This window comes from Nannobrachium achirus (assembly GCF_963921795.1).
Source record: "Nannobrachium achirus genome assembly, chromosome: 13".
In the NCBI taxonomy this organism is placed as follows: Eukaryota; Metazoa; Chordata; class Actinopteri; order Myctophiformes; family Myctophidae; genus Nannobrachium; species Nannobrachium achirus.
Window position 1 is genome coordinate 43,209,562 of NC_137833.1, and position 25,109 is coordinate 43,234,670.

The following is a 25,109-nucleotide window of genomic DNA, read 5'->3' on the forward strand; positions in this document are numbered from 1 at the left end:
AAATGAGATAAAGATATAAAAGTGATATTACACTGATTGTACATCTGTTCTTGAGGTAATTGTTCATCCCCCAATATCATGAAGGCTAATTTGACCGTTGGGCGACACAAATAAGTCGGTGTGTCCCAAAACGTAGTTACTGCACTCTGCCTTTGTAGGGCAGTATAGTGGTGACGCTTTGAGCAGCTGCAGTAATTTTTGTTAACAATGTGAAAAGTAGTGTAACATTGTTAGCAGACATAGTCATTCATATGGTAGCAAATGTTAATCTAAAAGGTATTATATATGGAGCACAGTGTTGATTTGTTGATTCGGGTCTGATCTGCGAGCTGGTATAACCCATTTAAGTTGTGGTGGTCTGTAAGCTGTTTATACAAATTAGGACTCTGAAGAGAAGCTTGAATTATAATATATTGTCAGGATATGTGCTGAAACACGTTGGCCTTGATGTTTTTAGGATTTGGGCCACAGTAGTGCCAATATTTCACTTAAATGTTTGTATAGGTCTGTTCAGTCTGTTGAACTCAAAATGTATTTAACCCATTAAGACCTGAGGCCGATTATACAAATATCGTCAGTTTCTTGCTCAAACCTTTTCAAGTCAAGAACCTCCAAAATGATGTTTTTGGTGGCCGACCACCATCTCAAAATATTTTGTTTCAGGCACCCCCAGAACCCAAATGTTCACTGTAAAAAGAAATCTATATATTATGTAGTCAAAGATTTGCACAAATTTTCCAGATTTTTCAACAAATTGCACATCTGCTATTTTTGAATGGCCAACCAATGTACTATATATATATATATCGAAAATAACAGATGTTTTCCTAGTTTTATTGGGTTTAAACGGTAAAGATGTTGTGGAAAAAGTATATTGACTTTACATAAATATAACAAAAACAGTGGGAAAAAAATTATTTCTCATTTGGAGAAACATTACAATGTCTTAAATCTTATTCAGTAACATTAAATATGAATGAACCCAATAATGAACACATAAATAAAACATAATTATATACATCCTCTCTGAGATAAAAAGAAAATACTATTAAGAATTTTATCTCATACTCTTATCCAAAGCAACTCACAGTAAGCATTGTAAGCCAATCCATTGCTTTTTATGGCCTAAGTGCACTATTATTGCAAGTTGTACCATAGTCCCTTTACTTTCAGTGTGGTAGGCAAATATTATTACCAGGAACACTGATTACAGAAGCTCTTCCACTGATGATCTCCCTGTGGTTACTACTATAACTTGTTATTACACACTATAGGTGCTACACTTCCAGTTTTCTATTGATATCCACATTACCAACCTGTGTGGTATGTTTTCGCAAGTTCATCCATTGTTTAACTCGCCATCTGGCTCAAAACAGAAAACAATAAGTCTCACAATTGTTCGAGTTCCTTTCCACGTGAACCTTTTTTTCTTTTTAGGAATATTGTTTTTCTAGGATTTGATTGTCTTGGCAGGCAGCATCATTTTTGTTGTTGTGTCTGCTACTGCCTGTGATGGCACGCCTTCTCTTCGCTCCGTGTACACGAGGGGGACAGTTGAGGACGCTTAGAAGTCTGCGGGTCTGATCATCATTGTGGTGGACTTCAGTGAGTAGCCAGAGCCTTTCCAGTAGTACCATTTGATTCCATTGAAGCGATTTGAGTTCTGGCCTTGTTGGAAATACATTCCATTCAAATTGGATGGCCCACAGGCGTCAAACCACCATCCTATGGACAGAAAGCAACAAAAGAGTTAGATCTTCTCACATGTATAAGGGGTGGGCAATATAATCGATATGGCAATACATCGCGATAGTTTATTTGCCAATACTGTATCGATACTTCAGGCCGTAGTATCGCGATACTTTGAGGAAAATAAAATCTGTTCCCATGCATAGGAACCAATGGTAGAAGTCCGGTCCTGACACTCCGCTGCCTCTAGATGTCGCTGTACTATAGTAGCTACTTCCCCTTCCCACGGTTCAGTGAGTGAGGTCTCTCAAATGGCTGCAAACGACGAAGACAACATTAGAGCAGCTTTTAAAGCTGATATATCGCAATAGTATCGTATCGCAAAGATTCGCAATATATCATGATACTATTGCATCGTTACCCAAGTATCGTGATACGTATTGCAAGATTCTTGCCAATATCCACCCCTAAAGTCCTCAACATGTGTACAGAACAGGGTTAAATCATTGTTCATGTTGACTAAATGTTCTACAAATCATAACTATGAGTGCACCTTCATTGTACGCCAACAGCGAAAATAGCTACTCTACAAGTTCACAAGGCATTACTTGTAGATCTCATATTTTTGCTAAATGTTTGCCTGTTTTTGCCATATGTTCATCTATTTTTCAAGATGTTCGCCTGCATGCTCAGAATAGGGATGCTAGGTTTCATGTGGTTAAAGTCTAACAAAGGCATTATGTTGATCGATCAGGATCCACTTAGAAACGGCAATTCTCCAATGTGGATCTTGGGCTTCATGTGACCACCAGCATGTAACATCAGCCATAAAGCCTTAGCCTATGACGTATCTATGATGTATGACTCCAAATTTGACCACGGTTTCAGCGTAATCACAAGTGGGTGGTGATTTACTAGCAGTGTGCTGTGCATACAAAAATGTTTGCCGCTGATTAAAATAAATGCATTTCCTTAGGAGCGCTAGAGTGAATATTGCGTAGTATATTTATGTAATTACGGACATCACACAAAACGATGTGGAAACAGCGCGTTACGGGTCAATTGTTTTTTCAGAGTTAAAATAACAGTCAGATTACTGTAGGGATAGGGTTCCATGAACGGATAACGGACAGACTCTTCACTCTTCTGAGAGAGACCCCTCATGAAAACGTTTTCAAGCCGACATTGACCCAGTTGCAGAAGGATCCAGTGTCTGGCAGCATAGTTACTCACAGAGGCATGGAGAGGAGAACCTCTATAAAGCTCTAAAAGAGAGGGGTTTAGACTTTGTTCCCAGGCTATTAATGTCAGACATTGCAGAGGCTGAATTCCCCAATGAGCTGATCAGTGATTAACTCTTGAGCTAATTGTACTCTTTGACCCAACAACAGAAATGCAGGAGCCCCTTGGACGTACTTCTTGGGGAAGTGCCAACCTCGCATTGGGACTTGAGATTTTTGTTTTGTCCCTTTCCTGGTGCATTGAGCACCTTACAGTTACACCCAGATTGGTGTGAACATTCAAATTACCTGAAAGTATTCAGGGTCGATTGTGAGCATACGTTTTTCGCATGTACTATGTACAGTACCTAGCCAGGGCATCTAAGTGACAATGAAGTGAGTCTGGCTCTTACCTCCTGATGTCAGCTGTGAACATTTGCAAACACATTTGTCATTGTCTGCATCCTTGGTGCTGAAATCACTTCCTGGCTGCCCAAGGCTGCTTATTTTGCCTGCTGTTCCACTGTAGCCTTTAAGGTGTATCCTGTAGGATGAAAAGGGAGAATGGAGGTGGAAGTCAATGATCTGTGTTCCTCAAAAGACAACCTTTAAACACATTAGTCATATACCGGCGTATAGTATACCGAAAATAGCAGATCTACAAAGCTCGATGCACCCCAGAATAGGTACGCTAGGGTTGGTGTGCTTTAACCATGGCGACGGTGTCCCTTTTTTCTATGCAAAGATTTTCGTCATACAATGACAGAATATACAGTAGAGCTCGCCGTACTAGCAGAACGGATGCTCTGAAAGAGTCTAGCCGCTAGCTGTAGCTAGACCTTTTTCAGAGCCAAATGGGGGTCTATGGCCCAATGCCTCACATGGATGTCAGAGAACTGTTATCTGTGACTTTTTAAAAAAAATATTTCCCAAACTTCCAAAACATTGATTTAGGACTTTTAATTAAAACTATACTAGTTCATTACTTTTTGCAAAGCATCTAGTCTATTAGAAACAGTTTTTTTATCTGCAACATTGTTTGCAAACATCACACCGATCATCAGGAAGAAGGCTTCGTGCCGAAATGCGTCAGCGTTCAGATTCAAATCGAACACTGCATGAGCCTGTCTTGCATCTTCATTTTGGTGTGCTGCTTTTTCCACTCCTGTGGATCCTTGAGATCAGTTGTACCGAGAGCTGAGCACACACTGCCCAAAAATCAGTGGCAGCAATCAGAGGAAGCGCACCTGTTCTCTTCTTCTTAATTACACCGATCATCTTTTGGTTAAACAAACAAACTCCTCACAGCTTGATCTGCGCTATGATTAAGATACGTATGTGTTTTTGCATAATTTGGTATCTGACATATGTATAGACACATTTGGGCAATCGGAGCTGCAGATTCTTTGGTCACCAGATTTCCACAGATCTTTACCTTTTTGATTTCCTAATTTTAGAGATAACCTTTTCAAGACATTACAGTCGCCTTACTCTTTTGCATGAATCTCATTGGTGCAGTTATGACGTGCAAAAACAAATGTTTCAGTTCATTGATGCAACCTACCTGTAATGTTGTGCTTCACTGTCGAGAAAGAAATGTTCATATTGTGAGAATCCAGAGTTTCCTTCCCAGTCCAGAAGCTGGATTCTCAGTCTGTATGGTTGTTGATTTGTCAATTTGGAGGTAAATTCATTTCCTAACCAGTGTTCACCTGAAGGTTCTCCAAACCCCTATAAGAGAGCACAAAACAAATGTCATTAAAGTTTAATGGAACCCACAGCAGTCGCAGTGGAATTCTATAGCAGTCGCCATCAATCAAATGGACTGTCAGTGTTCTAATCAGGGACATGCAGAGAATGTTGGAGAAGCAGGGGCTGATATTTCTAAAAGGACCTTTTGGTCGCGCTGCAACGCGCTGTGAGCTTGGAGGTCGTCTATTTTTGGTACTTGATACCACACTAAACTAAGCATAATCATGCGATGGAGATGGAGATGTGGCGTAAAGCATGGATTTCTGCACAGAGAGGGCAATTCTTTCAACATAAGATGCTGCATTCAAGTTCAGGAGAGTTTGGACAAGGCAATTCTCTTTAAATGCTGCCTTCAGGTATGGCATGGAATTTGCATTTCTTCCACCATAGTGAAAACGGCATTCATGGTCTTGTACCCGTCTGTAAAAAGTGCCCTCGGCTCGGCAGTCCCATGGCCTCCCCTAAGTAACAAGAAATCTTGTGAAATAAAATGTTGTCAACCAATCATCAAGGACGATGATACACGAAAGAAGAAGAGGTCTGGAGAGGGCTCTTTTTACAGACGGGTAAAAGGACAGGGGCTCAGGCCCTCTTTGATGTCTATGTGTGCACGTGCCTGGTTCTAATCTATTTGGCTTGTATGCCATTTTTGTTATAATGAATGCGTCTCTTTCCGTTGTTATCCTTGCTGCCAGATGGAAACCTAATGTCCAAAACTGTTAATTTGCAGGATTCAAAATTTCAAATTCCAAAATAGCAGATCTACAAGCTTCTACACATGTCGCAAATTCCGCAATACGACTCGGTATGACCTTGATGGGTTATTTTAGCTACTTTTGAGGGACACCTAGTATGAAGAAGTAGTGCTTTAATTTACAAAAAATAAGTTAAAGAAGTTTAGAAAATAAAATATAGTGGATATATTAGAGATAAGAGGTTTCTGCCCGACACCAACGTTATGTGATTGTCTCTAAACAAAGAGGCCATATAAAAAGTTTCACTGAATGGCAAATAATAGAAATAGCCTCTGAATCATACAGTATATCAGAATAGTAACACAAGCTAGGCGGTATTTTTTACTTGGGAAGGAATTTCATCTTGACGGCTTACCATTTTGTATTCTTTCCACGTACGGTGAAAGTCAACACGTCCGTCAAACCTCTTCTGTAGTATTGTCCATCCACCGCCCTCTGTCTCCATATCACAGAAAGCCTTTACGAAACAGATACAGGCCTCTCCAGTTATTGACTTAATGAATGCATGGTCATTTAACATTTGGCAGTGCAGTCTCAGTTTTGTTTGTCTTAAACAGATGTCCCGCAACCGTAAAGGGCTTGAGTTCCAAGTTTTAATCACTGAAAAGTATCTAAGGAGATCACTCTTCAAGCTCAAGCATCCACCACATTAACCAAAGGCTGAGGAGGACATTTTAATTGAACCAGACTTAAGGAATGATTTCTTTCGTTGCAGTCGTATTTTTTTGTGTGTGCCATTAGTACAGCTCCTCTCTTTGTCCCCTTTTAACTGATTTCTTATTAATAGTTGTCTTCATGGAAGTTATTATGTTCTGTAAACCGTGGTCACCTTAATTTCCTGTGTAGTGTTGGGTAGAGTGAGTGCATAGACTCCACTCTCGGTGTTGCCGGACTTGAAGACAGCAGCACAGTCCATGAATGTTGTCGGTGTGTCCTGCATCATGGATGGTTTGTTTTCTGCAAAGCAAGCAATTCATATAACTGAACACTACATGTGCATATTTGTTATTAGTCCCAGCCCAACAACACACGCACGCACGCACGCACGCACGCACGCACGCACGCACGCACGCACGCACGCACGCACGCACGCACGCACACACACACACACACACACACACAAATCAGTGCAGCTTGTTTGTATTGCATGTTTGCCCTAAAATCACGCAAAGCCGTACACAGTATCTATAAAGTCATGTCAGAACATTGTTAGTGGAAATAGCCGATCTACAAGCTCACAACACGCATGGGACGTGTTGTAGATCTGCCATTTCCACTATTTTCGAAAAGGCTTGAAGATATATGATACATTTTCAGCTTGGAAACGATTATGGCGAACATGACAAAATAATTGCGATCATGTCAAATAATTGCGATTATGTCAAATAACTGCGATTAGACGATTATTATGTAATAGTTGTGACAGGCCTATACCTCCAGGCGAGGGGGCAGACATTTTGTTGATGAGGCTGTTGACAGTGTCCAGCAGCTCCTGCTGCTGGCGATGCATGACAGTGTTGTTGGAGGAGACCCGCAGTAGCTGCTCCTCCAGTTGCCCTATGATGGCTGTCTGCCTCTGGATGAGGCCCTGGAGCTGCTCCTTCTCCTCTCGCAGTGTCTTCAGCTCTGTCTGTCTCTGCTCCTCCATCTCCCCTACCCTCTTCTCCAGGAAGCTGATGAGAAACGAGGAAACAACAAAGTTCAACGACTGGCTTAGCCACTAGGGATGGGACGATATGAAAATGTCACATCGCGATTATTGTGACCAAAGAAATCGCGATTTAGGATATTATCGCGATAATCAAAATACATTATCCTGAGGCGGAACATTTGCCAAAGAATAGCAGATCTACAAGCTCACAACGCGTCGCTTTGCGACGCGTTGTGAGCTTGTAGATCGGCTATTTTTTGGCAAAGACATTTGATAGATTGTGAAGAAAAAAAATCTGTATCAAGTACGTATATTATAAGTACCTTTTACCAATTCTAGAGGGTTTAAGTGGTACCGGATATGCAGCTTGGCAAATAAAAGGTGAATTGATCCCAGCGCATGACGGAGGACGATATCACGATAAATTAAGTCTCCACAATGCGATTATCGTGAGTGTTTTTTATCGCGATAAACAATAATATCGCGTATCGTCCCATCCCTATTAGCCACTTACTGTAGTGTAAACTGAAGAAAGGGAAAGAGGAGCACTCATCAGCGTATTGTTCAAAGATCCTTTAAGTCTCGGGTGCACGTTTCAAGCAACAATGAACTTTTAGAAAAAAAAGAGGAAACCAGCACTCGATTAGAAGAAACTCTTCTCTTGTTTAATGTAGGGTTCCCCCCCCCCCCCCCCCCCCCAGCATCAGATCTGCTGAGTGCTGGTTTCCTTTTTTCTAAAAGTTTACTGTAAACTGAACAGAATCATCATTATGATCCTCCGAATTGGTTTAATCTTTGTCAATTACTTTACATTTTTACCGGTGTATTTAGACATAGCTGAAACATATACCAGGGGCTTAAAAAAAGCATTTGAAGATGCCCTTACCTGTTCTTGTCATTCAGCTTACTTATTTCATTTGTTTGGACAATCAGTTGTTTTTCCAGCTTGTTTGTTGACAAGGAGTTCTCAAGAAGCTGGCGCTCAAGTCTTGTAGTATGAGTTATTACCTAGAGATAAAAGGAGCAGTTTTGAGAAACATTCGTCGGCAAGGCTATTTCTCACAGGGAACTTCTCAGATCACAGTGATTTTCTTTTTTTAATTGCTGAGAGCCATTTAAAGGGTAAACATTTTTTACTATCAAGTCAAATACTTGGCAGAAGCCTAAAGAAGAACTCGAGATATTTAGGGGTTGGAGTTGGGTTTCCCACAAGAACAGCACATGCCCTTAAGCTAAACTTAACAACCATAGTATGAAAAAAATGAAAGCCTGATCTCTTCTGGATAGAAAAAAATATATATTTCACTTTGTTATCATACATATATTATAATTGCTTCTGACATTTCCCATTTTCTTGTGCATATTATGTTATACAAATAATACCATGGTTCACTGCAATTTACCAGGTTCGGCACGACTACAGTTCACAATATGCAAAATGTTAACAGTCATACTAGTAAGACGCATCAGGGCGACAAGCGGGTCGCGCCACATTGATGTGAACATCAGGGATGTGGACATCAGGGATCTCCATATATGGCTATAAAAGGGATTTGTTCCTCTGGCATCATAGGGATCTCCCTATCTCCATAATGGGCATAAAAGGGATTTGTTCCCCCTGGCATCACAGGGATCTCTCTAACAGGGCATCATTAATATTGATGACATCAGGGAACTCCATATTATGGGCATAAAAGGGATTCTGTTAGTGTGACATCACAGTGAAGTCAGAGCGGCGAACCCATTCTGGTAGAGTGGTTCCCTTGACATCACAGTGACATCAGAGCATGATGTCAGAGCGGCAAACCGATAGACCGTAAAAATGTGTACACGTCTACACGGACGGACGCAAACAAGCTGTGAAGTTTCTCATAGTAAACTGCGACCTTCGGTCGCAATTAAGCTGTCTGGTTTTTGCGTTTTTTAGAAATGAGCTAAACTCTTCATCAATACTGTTTGCAAGTCTTGGAGTGTCCACAAGTATCTTCCATGATAGCACGGACTGTGTTCTCAAGGTGCGTCTCTCGGCGTCCCACCACAACACTAATGGCCTAATCCATTCTAAAGATTGTTTTCTTGAATTGGATGAATAGTTGTTGTTCCATTGGCGAGCGAGTTCAACCAACTATGACCCAAGCTCTGTTTGTAGTTTCCATCACAGTCGAAAGACCTACAATGAGCATAGTCCATGGCTAGTTGGAAAAACAAAATCTGTTTTCATGACAGGAAAAAGCAGAACAATCAAATTCCAATAAAGCATAAAGTGTACATTGGAAAGTGGGCAGGGGTAGGTTCAGAGGCACTGTGCACAGTAAAATGCTCAGTGTTCATTTATCCATTTGTGAATCACAGAGTTTAGCAATGGAACCAAATGTACCCTTTATTACGGGCAGGGGTGTTGCACAAAATTCTGGGCCCTGGGTACAAGGATTCACTGCAGGGCCCCTGTGCTTTAACTATTGAAAAATAGCAGATATACAAGCTCACAGCGCGGCACCGAGTGCCGCGCTGCGAGCTTGTAGATCTGCTATTTTTGAAAAATCATGAAAATCTTTTTCATTTTTTGAAAAACCTATGTTTCTATGTCAGTGGAGCTCAAACCTTTTCATGTGAAGGACCCCCAAAATAGTATGTATTTGACCACGGAACCCCATCTCAAAATATTGAGTTCCAGGGACCCCCCCAGAAGCAAAATTTTAGTTACAAATGTTCGCTTAAAAAATACATATATTCAAAGATTTGCACACATTTTCACGACGTTTCAAAAATAGCAGATCTACAAGCTCGCAGCGCGGCACTCGGTGCCGCGCTGTGAGCTTGTATATCTGCTATTTTTCAATAGCTAAAGTATAAAATAATTAAGGCCCCTCCACCACCTTGGGCCCTAGTAACTCAGTCCCACTTTCCTACCCCTTGTGACGCCCCTGATTACGGGGTCCATTTGTAGACTCGGAGTGAAATGAACACTCGGGACTTTGCAGTGCACATGTTTTGTCGTGGACAGATGTATTGAATGAACCTCACTGCTGGGTCGAGGACCTTGTCTCTGATTTCCCAGTTTGGAGGAACTGAACTCAGCAAAAAGCATATGTTGTTTACATGAATCCTACGCTACGTGTCTCTGACAGAGCTGTTGATGCCTTTGAACAGACGGATGTGTGATTGTGACAAACTGATAGACCCCTTCTGTGGGAATACAATTGTGCTAATAACAGGAAATGCTGTGCAGTTGGCTCACATAAGGTCAGTGACGTTGTGAAGCCAAAACAACTGGCACAGGAGGTGCGTGCGTGCGTGCGTGCGTGCGTGCGTGCGTGTGTGTGTTCTGATTTCATGTTCTACACCTAGGATGAAGCTTCAGTATTTTATGGAGAGGGCCACGCAATTAATTTAGTGTTGTCCCTCATATGAACAAATACATTAATTCAGAACCAACTATTGCTTTCTCACAATGTGTGGGTAATTGCATTTCCAGCATTTGACGCATATCTTAATATTACACATCTAAACAGTGGATGATTTTGTTGCGTGGATTTTTGTGTTGCTGTTGCACTCTGTGTAGGTATGATTCAGAGTCACATGAGACGTCATGACTGTCTTACTTAGGGATGGGACGATGATTATTAACGTTTATCGTAATAAACACTCACAATAATCGTATCTTGGAGATTTAAATTGATCGTGAAATTCATGCACTGGGTATGGGATCAATTCACCTTTTTATTTGCAGAGCTGCATATCCTGTACCATTGAAACCCTCTATAATTGGTCAAATGGACCTGGAAATAACGTATTTGATAGTCTTTTTTTCCACTCTCTACCAAATAATGTCTTTGCCCAAAAATAGCCGATCTACAAGCTCACAACGACGGATTGTGAGCTAGTAGATGTGAAGTTTTTTGGCAAATGTTCCTCCCCAGGATAATGGATGTTAGGGATATTTTGATTATCACGATAATATCGTAATTTTCATATGGTCCCATCCCTAGTCATACTATATTCTTACCTGTGCCTCCACGTTGGTTAGTTTCCGTGTTTGCTCTGCAGTTTGACTCAGCAGGTTAGTTCCTATTTGGATCATTGCAGCTGTATGGTTGTGCACAGCATTCTGCTGGATCTGGACCATCTCCTGCCTCATGCTGTCTTGTATGTAGTTCTCCAGCTGCAGTTTGGATGAAGAGGAGTTAGTATGAGTCAGCCTTTTACAAGAATTTCAATTATTTTTAGCCTTCTATTCTTTTTATCTTTTACAGGAAAACTGTGCTGAACAGTTGACACTTGCTTCATCATGAATGCCCTGCTTTACATACAGTACAGTACAGTAACACAGATTAATGCGCCTGTCTATTGCAGGGAAATGAGATGTTTGCTGCTTCGCGCCGGCCGGGAGCTTGTGGATCTGCTATTTCTAAATTTTGTTTTCAGTTGCCTGAAGAAGCTCTTTGTGACCTTATTTTAATTTTTTCATGTAGGAAACCAAAAAAATTGGATATTTACTTGTGACCCGTAACAATTGTCATCGACTAAGTACTTGCTACTTTTGGTACTTGAAGTATATTTTGATACCAATACTAGTAGTATTTCTACATTGCAGTATTGAGACTTTTACCTGAGTAAAAGAATTGAGTACTTTTTCCACCACTGTATGGAACTTGTTTATATAGCGTGCCCATCGGCTGTTGGCCGCCGCTACTCGCTCGCCTAGCAGTTTGCAAGCCTCAAAGCTGTGCTGGCATCGCGCCTGCCAGCACAGGTAACAAAAACAAACTCTACTTGCTCCCCAACCATAGTGGGAAAAACAATATAGTTCCCGGTATTGTTGCGTGCAGCGTTGTCGAGGAGCGTGCCTTTTTCGAGTGCTTGGCTACTCGCAATACCGGAACTGCTGCTTGCAGCATTGTTTCGAGCATCAAGTCCTGATCCCAATCAATCAATTCCTTACTTTTCCTAATACTATTTTTCAGATACTTTAAATATTTTCAATTGAAAATGGTAGTTCAAGATACGATTTTTTTTGTTTTGTTGTCAAAGCATAACTATGCACTTTACCCGTTTACGACAATCCATCTTATGTTAATAACAGAGTTTCTCTTGGTGGCCCTCAGTGCTTCTGATGGTGCATGAACGAACACACATGCCTAGGGGAAACCATGAATAACTGTCAAGCATAGAGAGGTATTTGCCAAATTGGGTGGTTGGTGACAGATATGGCTCTTTACCCGTGCTTTGTAGCCAGTGGATATGAAATGCGACACCAAGGAACTGTAATCACACGTTATTGCGGGACAAGGTCAAGAACTTCTCTGTGGTTGGTCTGATACTGTATTTATTCTTTTATGTGAGCTACTTTTGAAACACCAGTCAGCGTTTAAAGAAATGTTTTCTGTTCTTGTGCTTTATTCCTCAGTTTAGGCCTTTTCTAAAACAGACGTCTTGTTGCTGTAGTGCCCCCATTCCTCTTGTGTCAAACCTAGAATTCTCATGAGAGGCGGAAGTGGACAGAATTATCCCATGGCAACCCAGACTTTTTAAAAGTGTTTACTTAGTAATGTTGAAGCGTCTAAAAATTGAGACAGGAAGTTAATTTGCATGTGGTTGTTTGTCACAAGGGTCAAAAGAGGAAAAGTAGTAGTCTATTTTTCCCATCACTGTGTATACTCATACTACATACTGTACTCACCATATATATAGATATATAGATATAGATATACATACACATACACATACATACATACATACATACATAGTACTATTACATACTGTACGTACGTACGTACATACATACATACATACATACATGCATACATGCATACATGCATACTGTACATACATACATACAATGAGAGGGGAAAGAGAGTTTAGATTTAAAGGGTAGAAGTATTGAAATAAATGAGCATGATCTAGATAGAAAATATTTGTCTCCATCTGCCTAGCAGTTTTGCCAGATTTAGAGTGAGACAATCATTAAGTTATTTCCTGCATTGTGTTCCTGAGTGGCAATCAGGTCCTACACCTTGTAAACAGGATGGAAGTGATGAGGGACGAGTCACATCCTCTATGAAGGCCTGACTTTATGCAAGTGGGAATAAGTGTCTGTGGAATGTTTTGATCTATAGCAAACTTGTATAATTAGTTCGGTTCAGTTGTTTTGTCATCTGTCACTAAGGCAAACATAAATAGCTTATCTTTTCTCTCCATGGTCATGAATGACTGCAGTAATAATTAGTGTTAATTTTGTTTGTCTTCCTAAACTGACCTCCAACTTGTTTGTATTCTTGGATACGCACAGAGGCGCGTCAAAGGTGGAAGTGTGTGTCATCTGAATTGCTGGCAAGAGGACATTCCATTGATGGCCACCAGTGATCTAATCAGTTGTTTACTCCTCCTGGCTCGAAGGTTTCTGTGAAGAAGGCTTGTTTGTGTTGGTCATTCACACGAAAGCGTGACGACCACTTGACACATTGTTTTAGTGTCACGACAAACATTATGTCGTCGCTGTCGTGCCAGGAATCTTGTACGGCCAAAAGCATTACTTTTCAGGAAATGGGGAAAAAATAACCCGCATTCCAATGGAACCAATAGTTATTATTTATTTTGGCTACTTTCATTCTATAAAGGAGAAAATACGGCATTCACTTTTGAAATAGTTTTTGCCAGATTCTTGGCAAAAACAACAAATTCCTTGTCAGTTGTGCTATGCGCATTCCCACAGAACCATGCCAATATGTCCTTACCTGTGAACCAGATATGCCCTGTTTTTGTTTTATGCATAATACTTGACATAATTCGGATCCACACTACAAAGTGTATGTAGGCATCATTCTACCACTATTATCCTGGATCTATATAGCTATGAATGATTATACCCAAAGGGAGATCAAGGCACCTTTACTTAAGTACTATGTTACTATTAATTACTCCCGCAGAGCAGGTGCCTTGCAATTGCTGGCACCTGTCTCGGACAGTTTAAATTCCACCTGATGAAACTTTGCATATAAGTTGAGTAGCTAAAGCTTTATTTATTTTCCTTCCAAAACTGTGCTGAGTGCAAGGTCAAAATGTAGCCCTCTGCTTATTTATAGCATATTTTGTGGGTGTATCACCTCTCTGAGTGCATTTCTAACCTCTTAGCTATTTAGTTTTTCTTAAATAGATTTGCCATCTGAATGTAGCTAACAGGCCTACTGGCTGCAACAGTTCCGTTTGGCCCCAGTGGTTAATGATAAATTACTTTAGATCAGGGGTCTTCAATGTTTTCAGGCCAAGAACCTCTAGGTCGAGAGAGAGATGAAGCTGAAGATGAAGTTTTGTCTGACAGCACAATCATCAGCGTATTTTGGATTCATGTAAATTTGTGATTTCAGATATTTAACCACTTGAACCGTCAATACTTAATGAACTCGACCTTTCACTCTGTGCTTGGTCTGCTCTTTTTCCCCTCGACACTAAACCTCTTGGCCGGAAATAGCCGATCTACAAGCTCACAACGGCTCGCGGCGCGAGGCGTTGTGAGCTTGTAGATCTGCTATTTTTAAGTTCTCAGATTATGGGTTCAAGTGGTTATTATAAGACGAGAAAAAAGTTTCTATCACTCAAAGATTTTGAGGACCCCCTGTATTAATGCTGAGGACCCCCAAGGGGCCCCAGACCCCCTGTTGAAGACCCTTGCTTTAGATTATAGAGGGATGAAGATTTACTATTCTGGTCCCCTGGTTCACAACATCTAACCGTGTCGGATCATGCGACCTTCGCAGCGCTCGACACGATGACTTGCTTGGCGGTGTCTCACATGGCTCAAGGTCGCCTGAGATGCCGTGCCTCCGTCATCTTCACCGAAAACAAGTGTTCCGCCTGCGGAACCTAGACAGTGTTTTCTAGTCTTGTTGTCAATGCTCATCTAGTTTAGTTAATCAAACTCTAAAGAGGTAGTAGTAGAGCTTTCACTGCTTTCATTCAAGTAATGGCCCAGCAGCAGTCAAAGGAGAGAACACATCGCCCATGTGGACACCTGTGTCCAGGCTTTGTCCCTCCTTAATGCCTCATTTAGACTCGGTCGCACAGCGATGTAGTGATGCCAATGTAGTGATGCGCGGAAACGGGGATTGAACCCGGGGCTCCCACTCGCCAGACCAATGCACAAACCGTTGTGCCAATAGGGCTGAGCCCGGTTGGTTTATGGCTGTATGTACTATGGGGGCTACACCAACAAGAACTGATCTTCAAGCTGACTGTGACACGTTTGTAGCTTGAAGATCTGTCCTTTTCAGTTGCCACAGACACAACTGTGACATGCTTCTAATTTATTTTAGGAAGACTGGAAGAGCAGCCAAAAACACTCAAACATATACATTTATCTAATTTATCAAGCTGTTTTTATTTTGGATAAGACTTTGTTGATTTTAGATGATTTGATGAATACTTTGGTACTCGTACCAGTCATAGAGCGACCCGTGACTTCCATTGATTTAGGAATAGTGATTAAGGTTTACTGACAAATAGACAGATGCTTCATCTGGGCAATGGAAACCTCTCAGCTCAAAGAAACATCTGACAGTTCCCTGTCTGGCCTGACATGAACACAGTAGAAGAGTGTAAGATTTGCATTGGCAATATAATTGAATTTAGGTTTTATAAAATCACAAAAAAATCTAAACTTCAAATCACTATAATAGGGCTTACACTGTTCATCCACACACTACACAGTAAAATCCTTGTACACTCCGAAGGGTGTAATAATGGGACATCTGAGTTATAAAGGTAGGTGGTAAAGTGTTAAATAGCTCTGTATTCTGAGAGTACTCAGATCTGTTCAGTAATGGGAGTCTCCATATGTCTCTCCAGCTCTTTATTAAACAGAAATTGCATTTTCTGTTTGGGATACCAATTCTATCCAATCAGGATAGAATACTCAGTCATGATGATACAGATTAAACAAGTGGAATTAGAAGTGAAGGCATTATGAAATGAGCTGGAACACTAAAATAATTAAGCTGATAAATGGGTACTCTCTCCTGATTGGCTGACATTCTGTCACCTACCTGAAAACATATTTTCTGTTTATTATAGAACTGTAGAGATGGTGAGATCTCTGTTACTGAACAAACCCTCTCTATATCAATGATTAGTGTCAGAACATAGTGCTTTAACCTTTTAACTCTTGTTTTAACGAAAACATGTCACTTACCTACCGTAAACACTTTTTATGTATATATCGACAAACCGATTTACCACATACCGGTATGCATTATATTATACTCAGTGTCATGCAACATTTTTGAAAATCTACAAGCGCAAAACCTGTTGCGTCATGACACGTGTCTGAGTTTATGAATTGGCTATTTTCACAAATTGTTTTGTTGAAACTTTTAGCCTACAATGTCCAAAATAGGGATAGATTATTAATCTATTATTTTAAATAATAACATCGATTTCTTCGATTAACTGTGCATGCCTACTAAAGGATTTTCCTGTAGTTGAGGAAGTGAGACGGGAGCGTTTACCTTGAGAAGCCACTGCGTGTTGTTCTCCATGATGTTCTCCAGTTGCTCCAGTCTCTGCACTGACTCTTCATACTCTGCTGGGTCATCCTTCTGGACCAGGTTGTTGTAGGTTTGGCACATTTCTGGCTCAGGCAACAGGAAGGTGTAGCTGCATGCTCCGTTTTGGATCTGATATTGTCTCTTACCCGCGGTGGTGGCTGAACTCTTATATCCTGTCCCCAGCAGCAGGCACAATCTCAGAACCAGTAAGCCCACATTCAGCATTTTCATATGGAAAAGGTTTAACCAAGAACGAAAAAAGGCTAAAATTTAAATCCCTCTTTTTTCTTTCTTTTTTTTAAATGAGAAAAGGCTCAAATTGAAATCCTTTTCTCACATTAGATCACCGTTTTGATGGAGAATTGATTTGACTTCTTATCCCAACAATATTCACACACTCCTCTTCAAGTTCCACAGCTTCTCTCTTAGTAGCACTCAGGATGAAGTCATCAGCGACTAGAGGTAGTGTGTCATTCCAGCAGGTCACTGGGCCCAGACTGCATGCGCTCCCTTTTTCATCAAGCCCCCAGCGTCTTGTTTGAGCTGCTTTTGACCCCTCTGATTGGCTTGCTGTGTGAGATGTAACCACTCCTCTTTCCCTGTGGCCAGTCCCTGTGAATTACCGCCCGGAACCGTGTAGTGGAGACTCCTACTAGATTCCCCTTCACACGCCAGCACACATGGGAGCAGATACACAAATTAAACATGCCCCCCCCCCCCTCCCCTGTATCCTCTTGTAACGCCTCAGAGAACAGGCTCCTTAAACAGGTCATTGAGAGAGATACAGGATAAGCACCACAATGCATGTTGGTTCTTCTCTGTCTGAAACGCTCCTCAGGATGCAGCTGTCTACTTCAAGCAACGTCTGTGATGGGGTTGTCCATTCAAGCCCCTCCACAAACCTTGCTTTAAAGGAGTACTTCACCCCCAAAATGACTTTTTAGCTAGTCTGGGATCACTTCACTTTTCGGGTTTGTAACCGGTCTGGAGCGGAAACCACAAAACGTCACGATGTAGTCCTCAAAGGACTACAATTTGCCGGAAAGATCAAACCGGATTCAGTTTTAACCCAAAATATTCCCCTGCGCTCAAGGACATACTTTTAGGGCCTACCTAATAAACTCCTTGATGCGGAGTAGTTTTGCTTTTGAAAAATTTGCTTGGTATATGCATCTTTTAGTCCAACTTTTAGCGACTGGCAAGACTACACTAGGCCACTCGAGCATTTTAATAGGGATTGGGGAAACAAACGGAGGGAACCAAATCAAAGCGACGCCGCTTCTTCTAGTGGTTTCCGCGCTCTAGGCGGAAACCAAACGGCATGTTGTGAACGAACACCAGGCTTTTTCTCAGAAAGCCTGGTAGGCGAGGTTACTTTTTAGCTGGTCAGCAGGACCAGCTCTTTAAACAGATTACATTGTCCTGAGACATTCAGGGGACCTATTTGCCGATTGGCTGTCCATGTCACATGGTCACCGAGCTCATGATCCATTGGCCAGGCCCTCCAGATCTGTACTGCTGTAATGACATATTTTGTCCAGCAGGGAGCACCATTCCTTCACACTGAGGCGGTGCCTGTGGCCAGCCTGCTTGTGATAAATGAAACAGAAGAAAAGAGAGGTCTATACTTGAGTAAAAGTACAAAAGTATTGGCATCAAAGTACAAAATGTTTGTATGATTGCTTGTAGATCGGCTATCATTCTTTGATTTTCACAAGTCATTGTTGACATCATCATCCATTTAAGCTTTATAATTAGCTTCATACTAACATTAACATTATTTTTCTTCTTTCAATTCTAAACGTAGAGATTAGGTTATGAAAGGAAGGTGATTAGGTGATGAAAACTAGCAAAACTATAGCAGCCATTCACTTTAATCAACGCGATGCATCCAATGTAATTATACTGCACTGTAGATGTACTCAGTTATAAGTAAAAGTCACACACACACACACACACACACACACACACACACACACACACACACACACACACACACACGGGGGGGGGGGGGGAGTGACAAAATTCATAGATCTAGAACACAGACTTCATAGATATAGAACACAGAATATGTACAGTACAGTACAGTGAGGTACAGTATACAGTACAGTAAAGTACAGTAAGGTAATACGCAGTTATTACTGTTGTTTGAGCACGCCCGAGTTTTTTCAAAACTTTTTTTTTCCAAAAAACATTTTTTTCTCCAAAAAACATTTTTTTCCAAAACTTTTTTTTTTTCAAAAAACATTTTTTTTTTCATCTGACCAGCTTATATATTGACTGTGTCAATTCTTGTTTTCTATTGATTACTCACGCCATGGAGACTTGAGTTCAATATGTTTTTTGTCGCATTCCTAAGACAAAACATTGATTATAGTAAACTTACACTGATGGTTTCCCCATCCAGGGCCATGCATTTGGGTCCCCATCCAGGGCCATGCATTTGGGTCCCCATCCAGGGCCATGCATTCGGGTCCCCATCCGGAATCAATGGGGGTAAATTTACTATAATCTAATTTTTGTCTTAGAAATGGGACAAATACAAAATAATATTATTGACCTCAAGTCTCTATGGCATGAGTAATCAATAGAAAAAAAGTACTCCTTTAACTGCAACAAAGCCACAAGTGAGAACTTGAAGAGAAAGTCACTTCTTCTCTCTGATGTCATCCAGTTGACTTGCTCAAGGGGTTGAAGATCTTCTTCTTTTTTTTCGTCCAAAAAATCGGAATCTAGACATTAATAAAATACAAAAAAAGAAAGTGTAGGCTTCCACATTGTCATCATGATAAGATGCCAAATCTACAAAATATAAATAAATAGCATATCCAGTATCCACCCATTAAATAAATAGCATATCCACCCAATAACAAAGTCACATATGTTGTTCCTAAGAACTTATCATTGTACATTAAAATAAATCAATCTCGACCTCTGTGATTCGCAGAGCTATTTCCATCTCACAAAGGTGAAGCAGTCATACATGCTTTGCTCACGTAGGAGGGAAAATTGTGGTTTGTTTGTTTAGCTTGTTGATGCAATTCAGTATTTGTAGGCTGCCTGGATGTCGCCAAATAACATTCCTCTCTCAGTTTTCCCACCTTTGATATAAGAGGATGTGCCAGGTCATACTGTAACTATGTTTCTACATCCTGTCTCAATCTTTGGCGACAATAGTATGTAATAGTATGACAAAATATGGTTCTACGCTGGCTAGGTCCTTTACACCTAAAAACGCCTGCTAAAACCTAATTTTCCGAAAACGTTCAAATTCTTATTAAAAAAAAGTAAAATAAATGATGTTGCTTTAAACATAGCAACAACTAATGAAAGACAGGTGATGAAAGGTATAACAACGTGTAGGTTACAACAGGTCTAAATTGCGTATTTGATGAGGATTATAACGTTCGGTAGGTTACTTATTCACAGGGTTTTCTTTTGCTTGGGGACTTTGGTGCATATAAGGCGAGCTGATGGTGGACAGGAGTTGGTCAAGAACTGGATTTACGTGCTTAATTTGACTTAGAATTGCCAGAAGAATTCAAACATTAGAACACTTGTAAGGAAAGGAATGGAGACGTGTGTTCAGGTAATGAAGGCAGTGTGGTCAAATTAAGACTTTAGGTATCACCTAGTAGTTTTGCTTTTGCTATTAGGCTTAACTGATACAAACTGATTAATACAACAAAACTAAAAAGGCAGAAATGGGGAGCAGGGTTGCTTTTTTTCCCAGTATTATCACACATCTTTTCAGGGTGATAAGGCAGGTGGCAGATATTCATAGAGTGGTATTTCTCCTCAGTGAACTCACTCTCAAAGTGGAGAAATGGGACAGCAGGTGTGCTGTACAGGAAGTGAACCCACTTTGGAAGAAGTGTTGTCCTAAATGTAAAGAATCTACCTTTATGCTTTACATCAAAGTTACCTTCCAATCACTTCATTAGCTTCTTATTCAACACTTGAAAAGATTAACCCTAGCATCCCTATTCTGGGCATAATCGACAAACATTCAGCAAAGCCGATATACAAGCTTGGGTACGATTCATTACTTACGCCAGCAGAGCGTGCAAGTACTGTGTTCGGCTGCGTATGTAGGTAGGTAGCCGAGTGTAGCCCAATCAGGGAACAGCATTTCTGGCAACGTCATCATTAACAGCCAATAAGGGACCAGCAGTGGCGATGCACCTCATGGCGTGCTCTGCTGGCGCACAAGCGCAAGTTGGCACCTCGACAGAGTGCTGTTCTAGTTTCATCTTATTTTCGTTGAGAGAGACAGAACCTTGTGACAACCAACAATAGGGTTTATATGGTTAAAGAATTCACAATACCAAAATATTCTTTACTTTTCTATAACATAATGACCCCTTTCCCAATGTTACATTCTAGTGTTTCATTTGTATTGAACACATTTATTTTACACTAACATAACAATTCCATGTGAATAAGGTCTTATTTCATAACTCCAGGCATTGCATTTACCCTCTGCAGTGTAGAAGGTCGTATCAATAGAAATCTGCACTGTAGGAAGTGGACAGCTATAACATGGGGGGACAGGAAATATAACACATTTAAGGCACATTACCCAAGAGGAAGGCATTGTCGTCATTCCAGTGAGATCTTCAGGTGTTTCGGGTGAATCAGACGTGCAGTAGATTGTGTGCGTTTCAAGTCTGCAGGAAGTGACATAGTCAGACATGCACAATGAACTTTGTTTTTCTTTTTCTCTTAAACTGGCTTCCAACATCCGATTCTTTCAAAACCCTTTTTGAACATGACATAGCACTAAAACTATTTAAGTTCAAGCTCTGCATTTATAGTACTGTATATAGTCTGTTGTTTGTGTTTCTTTTAAACCTTTTTTGAACTTCCAGGGACATGACTGAGTATGCTTGGCATGCAGTTATGCAGAAGCAGGAGAATTGCAAAAATATGTACAAGATAACAAGGCTTAGTTGTATTCTTTTTTTATCTATAATTTTTATCACACGATTTTGTAACCCCTTTTTCACCCAGTGCCAATTGCCTAAGCTGTAATCCTGGGCTCTGCTCTCCCTCTGCCAACCCGGGGAGGGCCCCGAACTGAGCTCATGCTTCCTTCAGTGCATGGAGTGAGCTGGCCACCTCTTTTCACCTGACAGGGGGAGTTTCCCCGGTTGGACGTAGCGCGTGGAATGAACACGTTATTCCAACCAGATGCTTTCCCCTCCATCAGGCATTCAGGCTGGCCAGGGGGAGGCATTATAGAGACCAGGATTACTGCATGTTTTTGTGAGGGTATCTACCCTAGGAGACACGGGGAGAACATCACAGAAATCTCCACACAGAAAGGCCCTTTCGCCAACCCCACCTAGGGTGTGGGCACTGATGACTTAGGTGTATTTAACCACCTTTATATCTTTAGGGAAGGGGTCTTCAACAGGGGGCTCAGAGTTACTGCGGGGGGGGCCGCCAAATCCTTGTGTGATAGGATAATTATTTTAAATTTACAATTTAGCCAAAAATAGCAGATCTACAAGCTCTCAACGCCTCGTGCTGTGAGGCGTTGAGAGCTTGTAGACCGGTTTGGTGTATAGGCAAACAAGAGCAGACCAAGTACATAGTGAAAGGTCAAGTTTACTAAGTATCGACGATTTATGATTTTAAGTGGTTAAGTGTCAAACAAGTTAATGAATCTATCTATGAAATCGATGAGAATCTCCATCACACATTTATACAATATGTAGAGGGGGTCCCTGCTTCATCTCTCTCTCTGCTAAGGGGTCCTTGGCCTGAAAACGTTGAAGACCCCTGCTTTAGGGTCTTGCTACAAAGAAGAAAGGTTGACATAATGATGTGAGCATTGTTTTCCTAATACATTTTGTTAGGTAAAGTCATGACGGTGTTGATTGTCACTGTTCTCAGATCTGCCGCCTCCAGCAGCACCTGTCTGCTGGGGAGCACCAACAGGACCTGCTCCAAGACCAGCCGGTCATGTTTGTGTCCGCACAAGCCCAGCCCCCAGCTGAAAGTCTGGGGGAGCTCATTGAGCTGTGCGGGGGCACAGTCTGCAAAACCATCCGAAAAGCTGGTATCTGCATTGGGGGATTTGACCGGAAGAGGCCGGAAGGTTGCAGGATCCTCTCTGAGCAGTGGCTACTCGGTATGTGTATTAACATCTTGGGAGCCCTATATACTTCCTCGTAGATGAATAGTGAAAATAACCAATCTTTTTTCTTTAAGGATTTTAATGAAAGCATTTCCATCTATAATGACATGCCCAAAATACGGACCCCAACATTAAAGTGGTTAATCACATCTAGCCTGGCTTGGCCAGACTATATACTAATGCAGCTAACTAACTGCATTAGTTTTAACATGGGTGGATTGTCTAGCTGGGCTAGGCTAAATCATATCTCCCTCCGTGTCGTTTGTAACATTTAATTATTGGAAAAATACCATTATTGAACATCTGATCATTTATTTATGGATATGACTTTACATTATGTTCCGTTTCTCTTTATTCAGATTCTATCACCCATCTCAAGCTACTCCCTTATGATGACTACGACTTGGAGAGAAGATCCCCGTAAAATGTGACTTAGAACTGTGAAGATGTGCTTTTATACTGGTTAATTTGCTCAGAAGTATTACATACTGTACATGTGTTCTTTTTTTTCTCAGGTTTTCGTATTCAGTAAGATATGATATAATCTGATGTCATGGGAAATGTTGTGCATCTTGTTGGGTTGTTCCGTTGGCGACCGTGGCTGTGTCCATCCTAGGCAGCTGCAAACGTGATGCCGCTAACTTGTTTGCTAGCTTGTTTTGTTGCCAGCCAGTGACACCCTTGTTTCTGGTAGTTTAGAGTGAAATGACTTTCAGTATTTGGTCTTATTGAAATTTTCATTTCAGTCTCTAAGTGATTTGGGGTCATTTCCCTCATTTTAACTACCATTAAGTTAGTATAAAGGGTGTACCGGTATATTTTGTTTGCCGCCAGAGACTTAAAAGGAAGGGTCTGACTTGCAGCCAAAACAGGAAGTCTGTCATGAGAACTTTTAATTGTGCAGTCTGTCAATCATAGGATTGTGATGTTGATTATTTTGGAACATGTTGGAAAAGTATTTTTAAATTGGATGCATCAGGGCTGGGCAAAGTTTCAATATCTCATGACTAGATATCACCTGAAAATGGAAATAGCAGATATACAAGCTCACAGCGCGGCACCGAGTGCCGCGCTGCGAGCTTGTAGATCTGCTATTTTAGAAAAATCGTGAAAATTAGAATTTTGACCCGATTCTATAAGTGTCTTTTGAATCCTTCTAGGATTTTTTGAAAAACCTATGTTTCTATGTCAGCAATCTGGCCAGCCATCATCAAAGAAAAGGTCCTTTTCACTTAACTGGAGCTCAGTTAATCTGTCCTTGAGAGACTACTATGTCAGTGGTTCTCAAACCTTTTCATGTGAAGGACCCCCAAAATGATATGCATTTGGCCACGGACCCCATCTCAAAATATTTAGTTCCAGGGACCACCCAGAAGCAAAATTTGAGTTACAACCATTCGCTTTGAAAATACATATATTCAAAGATTTGCACACATTTTCATGACTTTTTCAAAAATAGCAGATCTACAAGCTCGCAGCGCGGCACTCGGTGCCACGCTGTGAGCTTGTATATCTGCTATTTTTCACTGGTTAAAGCAGTCAATAATTCCATGCCTAAATGGGTTAAGAATAGCTAATCTAAAAGCTCATAACCCGTCATTGTGAAATTGTAGATCTCCTATTATATATCAAATATCCATATTGGGGTCTTTGATCAAAATATTGTGATATTAGATACTGTTCATATTGCCCAGCCCAAAATGCATATGATTCAATTCCAATGCACATGTTGTATTTTTGTATAAGCCTTTTATATTTTTATAAACCTAACCTAACCCAACTTTGTCTCCCTATTGTAAATGTTGCTAATTGTCACAACATACAATTTACAATTTTACAAAAAGATTCTTAACACTGTATCATTGTGTATACACAAACTGAGCCACGCTAATTATTTAGTCTTTAAGACTTTAGGAAATAAAGGGTTGTAAAATGGTATTTGTAGTGATCCCTGGAGTGGAAAGGACTTCTCTGCATAGCTGCGTCTCAAGTTCTTAATCGCATTTCCTATTTCCTTGCTTGTATATTGTTAGTCCCTCCCATTGAGGAAATGGAGAAGAGGAGACGTCTAACCTTGCGTAGACAGGCTTACTCATCTGCGAAGAGAAAATCCTGGTTACAACCATAGGCTGAAACGGCATGAAACGGTGCTACTTCCGCCGGGAGAATTTCACCGGAAGACTGCAACGCAGGATGTAACTTCCGTTAACCGCAGCACTTCCGGTGTCTGCAGGTTCATGCCATTTACATCGCCTATTGTGATAGGCCAACTCCCTTGCAGGGGAGTTCTATTGTTAGTGGGCGGGACTAATAGAAGGAAATAGGAAAGAAGTGTAGTAAATAGGATCTAATTTAAGG

General features: G+C 40.9%; 2 protein-coding genes across 2 annotated transcripts in view; one reads left to right on the plus strand and one right to left on the minus strand.

The window, feature by feature from the left end:
- The window catches only part of mcph1 (microcephalin 1), a gene marked incomplete at its 3' end in the record, with an annotated part of 45,345 nt that extends 22,170 nt beyond the window's left edge, over positions 1 to 23,175 (plus strand). The window contains exons 15-16 of the mRNA XM_080740746.1: positions 22,508 to 22,745; positions 23,111 to 23,175. Of these exons, the coding sequence (XP_080596872.1) occupies positions 22,508 to 22,745; positions 23,111 to 23,175 (303 nt within the window). The remainder of the gene's footprint in view (positions 1 to 22,507; positions 22,746 to 23,110) is intronic.
- angpt2a (angiopoietin 2a) lies at positions 1,565 to 16,837 on the minus strand (the record flags this gene model as incomplete). Its single annotated transcript, XM_080739744.1, has 9 exons — positions 1,565 to 1,725; positions 3,323 to 3,453; positions 4,474 to 4,640; positions 5,772 to 5,873; positions 6,246 to 6,373; positions 6,851 to 7,089; positions 7,954 to 8,075; positions 11,074 to 11,229; positions 16,568 to 16,837. 9 exons carry the CDS (start codon positions 16,835 to 16,837, stop codon positions 1,565 to 1,567), a joined length of 1,476 nt encoding a protein of 491 aa, XP_080595870.1.
- Positions 23,176 to 25,109: the final 1,934 nt, after the last annotated feature.